At 41.0% G+C, this 9,639-nt stretch overlaps 1 protein-coding gene across 1 annotated transcript; it reads right to left on the minus strand.

Moving 5' to 3' along the window:
* Positions 1–5,972: 5,972 nt before the first annotated feature.
* Positions 5,973–9,182, minus strand: ZUFSP (zinc finger with UFM1-specific peptidase domain; the record flags this gene model as incomplete). Its single annotated transcript, XM_010147984.1, is given in 6 exon segments — positions 5,973–6,020; positions 7,209–7,429; positions 7,770–7,921; positions 8,515–8,683; positions 9,002–9,111; positions 9,113–9,182. Coding segments are annotated over 6 exon segments (770 nt in total), but the record flags the coding sequence as incomplete, so codon positions are not given.
* Between the last annotated feature and the right edge of the window lie 457 nt (positions 9,183–9,639).

Below are 9,639 nucleotides of genomic sequence, written 5' to 3' on the forward strand. Positions count from 1 at the left end.
ATGTGAGATCATACCTCACCATGTCTGTCACCCCACAATCTTCTCGTCGGTGCAAAACTGTAGCCATGACACACCCAATATGTAGGTATCTTTGTACATTTACATAGCTACTTGAGCTACAAACATGAACCCATTGTGATTTATAGTATACAGATACACCAGTAAACCCTCTGGCAAAACCAGTTTCTTTATCAGACCACATCCAAAAGAACAGTGCCTTGAGGTGAAACTTTTCCGTTTTGTTTTGCTTTTTGTTTTCTTTTTTTCTGTTGGCAGGCTCTGGAAGGTGGAGAAGAGAAGGGGAAGAAGCAAGGCTTCAAAAGCTCCTAAATCCACCATTCACGTGGAGGAGGAGAAGTTTATGCTGGGAACATGTGTTAAGGACAGGGGCTGATAACACATTATCTCTAAGCCAGTTGCAGAAATAACATTCTCTCCTACCTCTCTGCTCTTCCCTTCCCTGGAGCTAAATGGTAAAACAAGTTCATAGCAAACAAATGAGGTGATGGTACATGTTATTTAAAATAAACTCTTACCATAGATTCTTAGCTCTTATTTCCATGCCTTCTCCAGAAAATACTAAAATCAAAATATTCTGAGCCACATAGTCTCTGGAAAGAAAACAAAGGCCTCTGAAGGCTATGTTGTGATCATATGATTTATTTAGGTGCAATAGTACCTCATAAACATGTCCCTTAACAGCTACCTTTGTGTTTAGATTACCTAAGTCAAAGTACACGTTTAAAGGTAAAAACATGATAAACTCATGGAATTCATCTGTGCAGCTGGAAAGCATTATGTTTTGGTAAACTATGATAACACTCTGTATCAGCCATGGCCTCACCCATCACCTGACAAGCCTCCATGACAGGGCAAGAGTGGCAAAGAACGGAGCTTTCTCCCCGATTCCTCTGTACGAAGAGGTATCTCTGTGCACAGGACACAGACCAGGTCACTGATACATATGATATATTCTGTTTTAAAGCATTTGAAATTGCTGCTTGATTTAAAGGAGCCTGAAAAATATTGTGGACTGCCACGGTCCAGCTGGTGTGATTATAGAGTCAGATCTCAGCACAGCCGTTGAGACAGCCAAGGCAGATGAAAGATTGTACCTAGAGGATACTACTGCTACATTATGTTCCTCTCGCTGCTGACCCGAAGGTTGAGGCCTTGTAAAAGATTGAAAAATATACCAGTTATTTAGCATTAAGTTCAATTTAAAACTCAACAGAGGATATAACTCACTTTTCCATAACTCCTCTGGCTTCTTCCTAGCACAAACCAATGAGCTGGTAAGAGAACAGGTGAAAACAGAACAATACTATTTATAAAATCCTCATGGAGGAAGAAGGAAAATAAAACAATCTTTGCTTTTTCTGGGAAGCTCAGCTCCCCTTTGTTGTGGCCTTGTGAGAGGAGTCTGCGTGCTTTGGGATGGCAGCTGCTGTCACACCCTGCCTGCCTCTCTCCCACCCTGTGCTCCATCCTCAGAGCTTGCTGGGAAAGCCGCCATCGCACGCGGCAGCCGGGGCGCTTGCAACGAGGGTTGCTTCATAGCACTGAGATGACTCGGGAGGGCAGAGGCGTGGGCACTGTATACAAGTGTATACAAGTAGAGCAAATCACAACCAGCTGCCAGCAGCTTCATCCCCCTCGCAGGTGCTGTGCTCCTTAGTGGGAGAGATGGGACCTCAATGACTGGCCCTCCCTCCTCCCATGAAGGGGCTTGCTGCAGCATGCCATCCAACCTACACAGCAACTCCTTTTACCATCTGCAGGCACATATTAGGCCTTATCAGAACAGTTTTATTTGGCAAGACAAAGAAATCATCCTCGTGTCAGGTCACTTTGTCCCAGTTTCATACCAAGGTGCTCCTATCGGCAGCAGTCTCATTTCAACAAGCTAGTAACATACTTAAAGGTCTATGAATTAGCAAAAGGTTCCCCACAGCTGCTCCTACCAGCAAAACAAAGTTTAGAAGTTTACTGAACACAGGTGAGCATTGAAGAAGCCTATGCACGTGGCTGTGCTGTTGCGTGGGGTTGCGTTGGCCTAAGCAGGCCGATGGGAAGGCCTCTGGCAGCGTTATGGCTGTTTCTGCTCTTAGCTGCCGTATGAACCTGGCTGGGACTAACAGTATTTTTGCAGTGCCTGAAGGGGTCCAGAGGGATTCCCTTCTGCCAGGGGGATATGCTCCCCCGGGAGTGGCATGGGGGAAGGCAGCTCCAGATGTCCACATTTTAATCACAGAATTCTTTAATTTGAGGAAGCACATTCCTTTGCCTTTAGTGTTGGACTTTTCCAGAATGCATCTCAGAAAAGTTTTTTTTTTAAAAATATTCATTGTTCTTTGAGTGCTTATTGCTGTTCACCTTTGATATAAGCATTGCGACTGTTCTTACCTTGTTCTTGTAGTGGGAAATGAAGAGAATGCCAAATTCATCCTTGTGTGCATACCACCCCTTTCAGTGGTCAAAGTGAGGGCTTCCGCCACTGCTAGCAAAACGAGATGGCAAACCATGCTCATCAGCTCTCCTGGTAGTCTGATGTCCCATCTGTTTTTCCTGGGCTGCGAGAGGTTGTGCATGCTGAATGGAAGCCGTGCGACAATCCCAGTCTCTCTGGGACACCATACAGTCAATTTAAATAGACCTTTTGTCTATGTATCATATAACTACATTAGACATTATATTGTAATAACAAGGTCCCAAAGAGCCATCTTCAACCTTTGCCTTTGATAAAATTAAAACAAAAATTTAGCAAATGAAGCTGCTCATGCATGTTTGATGAAAAAGCATCAGTATAAATAGACACTGAGAATAAGGCACAACAAATAGTCAGTCTGTGTTTTTTGGTTACTTTGTGAAGAGGCTCCAAAACTGATCATTTGTTAGTCATCTGAAACTGTGACCTTCCAGTTTTTGTTCTTATAAATAACAGTCACAACTAAAAAAGAGCAGGGAGGAACAAATTCCAAAGCATCCATCAATTAATGTAAATACAAATGTCTTCTATGGGTCTGCAAGAAGATGCTCAAAATATTTGACAAATAGCACATTTCCAGCATTCAGTGTTAGCAATGGATGTGCTGCATGAAAGGCAGGAAACTTGATGAAGGAGTAGTTGCATATTGAGATGTTTTATTCCTTCCTCAAGCAAGAGCTTTATGATATTTCATCCCCTACTTATTTAGGAGAAATGTACTATTTTACACAATAATAACTGCTTTGCTTAAGTGACAGTGGATAACTTTTGCCTCTTCAGAAAATCCTCCAGATTTGATTTCTCTAAGCTGATTATGCTTTTGAAGGAATGAATAAAGACGACTAGCCTATCCTTACATTTTCTACACAGGTCGTCTGCAAGAAAACATTTATTTTGGTTTAAACTCAGGGAAGCTGTAATACCTCAAAACATTCATTAGACGTGATTCAGAAACAGACACAAATTCTCCACAAGGATGAATCTGCCACCCAAGATGCTACAAATGGCAGAGGTGAATGCTGACTTTGTGCTGGCGCTACAGAATAATGAAACACCGATGTGTGACACCTAACAGCCTGCTGCTTAGCAAGACATACAAGATGAAGAATACTGGTTTTATAATTAGGGCTCAAATGGCAGTTCCTCACAGTAACACCCTTCTCTAAACTCTCCATCTCCAGGATCCACCTAAGCTTAAAAACCATGAAAAACCTGTATTTGCTGTGCTTGCACGGAAAACGCAGTGCCATCCATGCAGTGTTGTCTGAAGGTTCTCTGCACATGAAAACTACTATGAAATAACCATGAGATGGAATTAAAACTTATCACTTCATGATTACCTTGGTTGGTCGGACCTTTACACGACATTCATGGAGACAAGCTGAAACAAGTGGGACGCCAGGAACTTGACCTTCATAAATCTGTAATTAGGCTTGTCTTGCTCCGACAGCCCTAGAGTGCTTGTTAAAAAAAGCAAAACAAACCAAACTGACAAAACAAAGAGAAAATCTGTTGGTATCTTGGCATAAGGCCACTCTTACACAAGGAACCAAGTATCCCGAGTGGCCAGTCGCTGTCCGGGTGGTGCCAGGAATGGCCATTGCAAGGGCCCTTGCAGAGGCATCTCCGGCTGGCTCAGGTGAGACTCCCACTCTTCTGGTCACCATCCAGCTGCCCCATGGTGATTATGTAGGAATCAAACAGCACGAACAAGCCCGTACAAAATGATATTTCAAATTTGGCACATTACAGCATTTCACTGAAACACCAGCTTAGCCCCCGTGGCAGTTTGAACACATCAGCAAAGAGCTGGGACTGAGTCACAATTCCTGCTTCCTTAGGCTTACACATCTGGGCACAGCATCGCACTGGTAAAGAGCGTGCTCCGTCTGGAATTAGCAGCGCCTTTAGCCAGGAACAGACTCAGCCCCCATCATAGGGGAGGCGAGGGAACAGTGCAGAAAAGACTGAAGTGTATCCGTGAATCCAGAAATGAACACATGGCTGCAGAACCTCACATGGCAGAAGAACATGTGCTGCACAGACCAGGGCTAATAAGGGACCTCATGGTCCCCCAATTCCCAGGAGCCCTGTCCCTAGGCTCAGCCCCTCCACTATCCTAAATATTTACAGGTTATGCATCCCATCTACATTCCTACTGGAATTAATGCCTTTTTGCAATTAATATTTTTACTTTCATGCACATTTCGGAAAAATCACTGATTTATGGGTTGTAGCATCTTTACATGTTCATGCATTTCATGATTTCGACATATTACTAGCTCGTATTGCCAGTGCATATTAAACAGGAGAGAAACGGATTCATGGTCAGACTCCCACACCTACATCTCAGTGTCAACGTGTAACAGTCCACGTGAAAGGCGACTATCAAAAGGGAAGTATCTAAACTCCAGTTACGGTAAATAGACGCCATGGCATGAATCAGCTGCGTAAACAAAGGCACCTTGTGCTCTTTGCAGCACACTCAACCACCCCGCTCCCAGCCTCCAGCTGCCCAGCTGGAGGGGCACGACTGGCATCTGGCCAGCGCAGCAGCAGTTAAGACACTGCAGGGTGCCTCAAATGCCCGAGACTTGTCCCAGCAGGCACCTCCAGCATCTTAACAGGCACTAACCCTTGCACAGCAGAGCCCCTAGTCAATGATCAGTTCAGGTATCCTTTTGAGATGCATGCGTTATAAAACATACACAAAAAACAGAAATAAAAGAAGGATAACTATGAAATAAACACTTTTGAAAAATATTCTTTAAAAACGTTATTTATTCATGGTACAAAAGAAATACGTGATGGTCTTGTGTAGTCCCAAGAACACATGCACCCCACTTTGGACACCACTACCTCAGACCTCACAACCAACGGCGACACTGACCCAGCTCATAAGCACACACGCTCGCGTTTACACGTGACACACAGAGAGAAGCCAGCTATCTGAAAAGAAGTTCAGTAGCAAACTAATCCCTGGTGGAACAGACTGTATCATGTGGAATCACTGAACTGTCTCTGTACTTTGCAAATAGTTGCGGGAGAATTTGCTGAGGCATAACAGATATTTGTTGATCAAATCTGGCAAGAAATAGAGCACTGCCCAGAGTCAGCATTAATGTATTTACAGAGGCACTCCAACAAAGTAATTCCATAGTATCTCTATCCACTGCTTACTGACAGTTAACTATGGTGCATAGCTTGCTACAGGATGGCAGGTTTTGTTTTCTAAGTTAAGCAACTAGCAAATTTTCTAAAAAGGCAAGAACTGTAATACTTCAGATATACAGATCCAACAGGAGGGGAGTGTTTTGACTGAAGTTCAAAACTACAGGTTTACTCTAGCGTTGTGCTTCTCCAGAGCCCCCAAACATTTATGGAGACCCAATATTAAGTCTAGAAATTGTTGAGTTAGGGTCACAGTCTGGAAGTTTAATGTTTTGCATCCAGCAGATTCCGTAAGAGGTAATAAAGGCATCCTTTAAGGAATCTTCTCTGATGTTAAGACCTGAGAAGCACGGCAGCGAGCCTAAATAAAGGTGGGGAGAAGGGAAAGAGAATAGTTTAATGAACAAAAATAGAAGTCTAAAGAGCATTTTCCAAATTAATAGTTTAGTAAGCTTAACATGTATAACTGTTTTATTTAATCTTAATCAAATGGGAGTTTCAAGACAAAATCCTAAATAGTTGGTATTTTTAAACATAAATCAAATCTTTGAAAAGAGGAAAAAACTAAGTACCCCACACAAATCCAATACAACACTCTTGCTTTACAATCTGGGACACGGTAAAAGGTTTTGCCAGTAGGAAGAAAAGAGGATGACTATTTCATTGCTATTCCTGACATGTTCAGGGCCAGAAAACACAAGACAATGACCACCTCATTTCAACGTACAGATGTTAAATGCAGCTGAACAGGCAACTCAGTCACCGGGTTGTCCTGATGCCTGAACATGCTGAACAGTGCAGGTAAGACACCACAGAATAGGAACATGGTTCCTCAGAATCAATTTGTTAGTGTAGGAAAGAGAATGCTTAAGAAACAAAAACCACGTGACATCCAGCTGAAAACTTCCAAGGTCTTAAAAAGTTATAATGCCCAAAGTGAAACATGTGAATAGGATTTACAAAAATGCCAACAGCTCAACGACGTAAGTTGCTCAGAGCTGTGTTTTCAGTCTATGACGTTCTAAGTACTTTCAGAAAGCAGAATGCACTAGTCCTAGTGTCCAAGCTGAGATGGTTAGGCCTCTACTCGTGCACCCTTGTTCTTCAACTATCACAGGCTAACAGACACCACATCACTTTACAGAGTTGCAATAAAAAATCCTGAACACAATTCTGGACTATGAATTCTTTCTAAGTACCTTGAATGCCCACAATAAGTTACTTTGGAGAAAATATTCTATGAAAATGAAAAGAAAAAACACAAAGGCAGCCTAATTTACATATGCAAACGGTTGCAAGCTTCATGAAAGAATCAGAAGTTACCAGTTACATCAATGCAGCATGCATTTACTTCAAAAACCTTTTTCGTATGGATGTCCTGTAATAAGTCAGAGAATAAGCAGAAAGTAGCAAAGAACGATGAGGAAAGTGAAAAGATGTAAAAAAAAAATGCACCATGCAGCCGTATATGTGTATGCTTCTGAGTATTAAAGAAGAGATTAATATTCCCGTAAATTTTCTTACACAAACTACTTTCTGAAATACTTACAGCTTTCTCTTCCAGTGAGAGCACACCATCTACAGCCACTATCTGGTATTGCTTTTCTTTTAAGCTACCCACAAATTTCCGAAGTAGTTTAAGACCAGGACCATCACTGTTTTGTTTTAGCAGTTTCTGCATTTCTTGGGAAGGACATCCCGGGTCAAACATTAGCAAACATAAGGTTTTATTCTTCCTCTCTTCTATTCCAACAACAGTACGACTATGACCTAATTTCAAAATAGATGTTTAGTATTTTAAAAACACATAAATCCCATTTACTTCCTTGTAGCATATTACATATTTTCAGATCAAGGAAGATATTACTTGCCATTTAATACAGCAGTTGTAACTAAAGAGCAGATGTCAAAAAGTTGAGATCCCAGTCATACCCAGCTCTTCCCTCTAATTAAAATACCAACTTTAATGTTGCTCTTACTGAATAGAAAAAGTAACGGGAAATAAAGCCATGCCTTTAAACGACAAAGGAATGTAAAATGCTGCTCTGAATTGCAGCACATATAAAAAAAAACAGGAAACAGAAAGAAACCAAGATATTGTGATACTGACCTTGATGTTGCAAGTAGATAGGTGGTTTGGAAGTACACACTACCTTTGCACAACCTTCGTTATCTGTAGTATAGTAACGCAAAATCCACTCAAATAAACGAGGGTGTGTACCCACAGGGCCAGTCGGTTTGTGAAAGTCAATGATTTGACACCTACAGAACATTTAGAATGAAAACGATTAGGCTTCAAGCAGGTTGTTTGTTAAAACACAGCAATTCCAGGCAGTAAGTGGTCATTACCACTTTTTTTTTTTTAAAATGCAGGAGGAAGGGCCACATATATACTCTTCAAAATGGGAAGATTTATTCTCTAACAAAGAAACACTCTACTCTCTTCAGTCTAACAAGAATTTGTGAAGTTTACAATAATTAAAATGTTTGATTTTTTTGTAGAAGAGCTACACATACACTAGAGAATCCAATCAACGGTTTTCAGAATGATGCAAGTAAATAGCTGAAATTCAGATTCTTCTTGAGAATAAACTTCTAGAGAAATTAGGTTTTTAATCCATGCCTGATGTGATGCACGTGGCATAATTCTTCACCAAGTCTCAGTGATCTTCGTAGTTATTCAATTTCTGTACCTGCATAAGTAGTTACACAGCTTTATGCTGCACTAAATCAGATCTGTTTATAGGTTGCTTAAATTTATAGCCACTATGGTGGCTTTATCATCTCATTGTTGGCAATTCTGACCTTTAAATGTACAGCACATAAGAAATAACTGAAAAATCAACAATATTTACTTTATCCTGAGACTGGTTAACAGTGAGTAGATTTCACACGCTCCTATCCACGCTCTGGAACCGTGTAATCTGTTGTTGAAGTGAGATGCCCCATGAGGATCAAAGCCTTCTCTCCAGGCATCTTCAATCATGGACTGAATCTTTGGTATGCTAGGAATCAGTGTAGTATCTGAAACAGAAAAGCTTTTGAATTGCGGTTATAGATACTGAAATAGGCTATTAATTAAGAAAATTCAGTTTATTTTTAAACAGGCGGGTAACGTTACAAAGATGCACCAGAAAACCTAAAGGTAAAACTTTAGCCACGTGATGTTTGCCAGCATCCACCCCTCTGATTATTTCCACAGTAAGTTGCAGCGATACAACAAGCATTTAATAGGTATCGTGGACCTAGGAAGCCTCACTGTGTAAATGAAAAGGTAAAACATGAGTCAGCAGGTTGTCATTCAAGGTACATGGCACAAATAGGCAGCGTTTTGCTTAATACCTCTCAAGCAGTCATTATACAAGCTGTTTTGCAACAGGGAGGAAAGGAGCATTTGGAAATTCCTGTAACCGCAACCCCAGCCTCTGTCGCCCATAGACGAGTGGAAGTAATGCTGAAAGCCACACGTGCCTCACATCTTTGTTTTCATTCTGGTAGTACTTGCACAGTGCTTCAATGACTCCTAAAAGAACACCAAATACAAAGTTTACCTGTAAAATGAACTACAAGATTTGACAGAAAAGGATTCTTTCCCAAGCTTGTAACAAATACAGGTTAAGATAATTTATTTTAAAACTTCTAAGCGATCCTGTGTTACTCAAATCCCACACCAGTGCACATCGCACCTGTCTCAATTCAATGATCTTCATTGAATTTATGTACCACAAAGCTTTCAAAATTCAACCTATTTTGTCACTACTGCTACACAATGAATATTTTATATTAAACACCTTGGACTACGTTATAAGCTGTGATATGCACAGGAACTATTACAATGAAAGAGGGAAAGAAATCTCACCAATAAAGCATTTCTATGTCACCTCCAGTACAACATCCCCTTAAAACCATGGCAATACTACACATAGTATGTAAGAGTTTTATGACCCCTGAATTACTTTTCCTGGACAAACTGAGACAAG

This window comes from Eurypyga helias, unplaced genomic scaffold (genome assembly GCF_000690775.1).
Source record: "Eurypyga helias isolate BGI_N326 unplaced genomic scaffold, ASM69077v1 scaffold1603, whole genome shotgun sequence".
NCBI classification, from domain to species: domain Eukaryota; kingdom Metazoa; phylum Chordata; class Aves; order Eurypygiformes; family Eurypygidae; genus Eurypyga; species Eurypyga helias.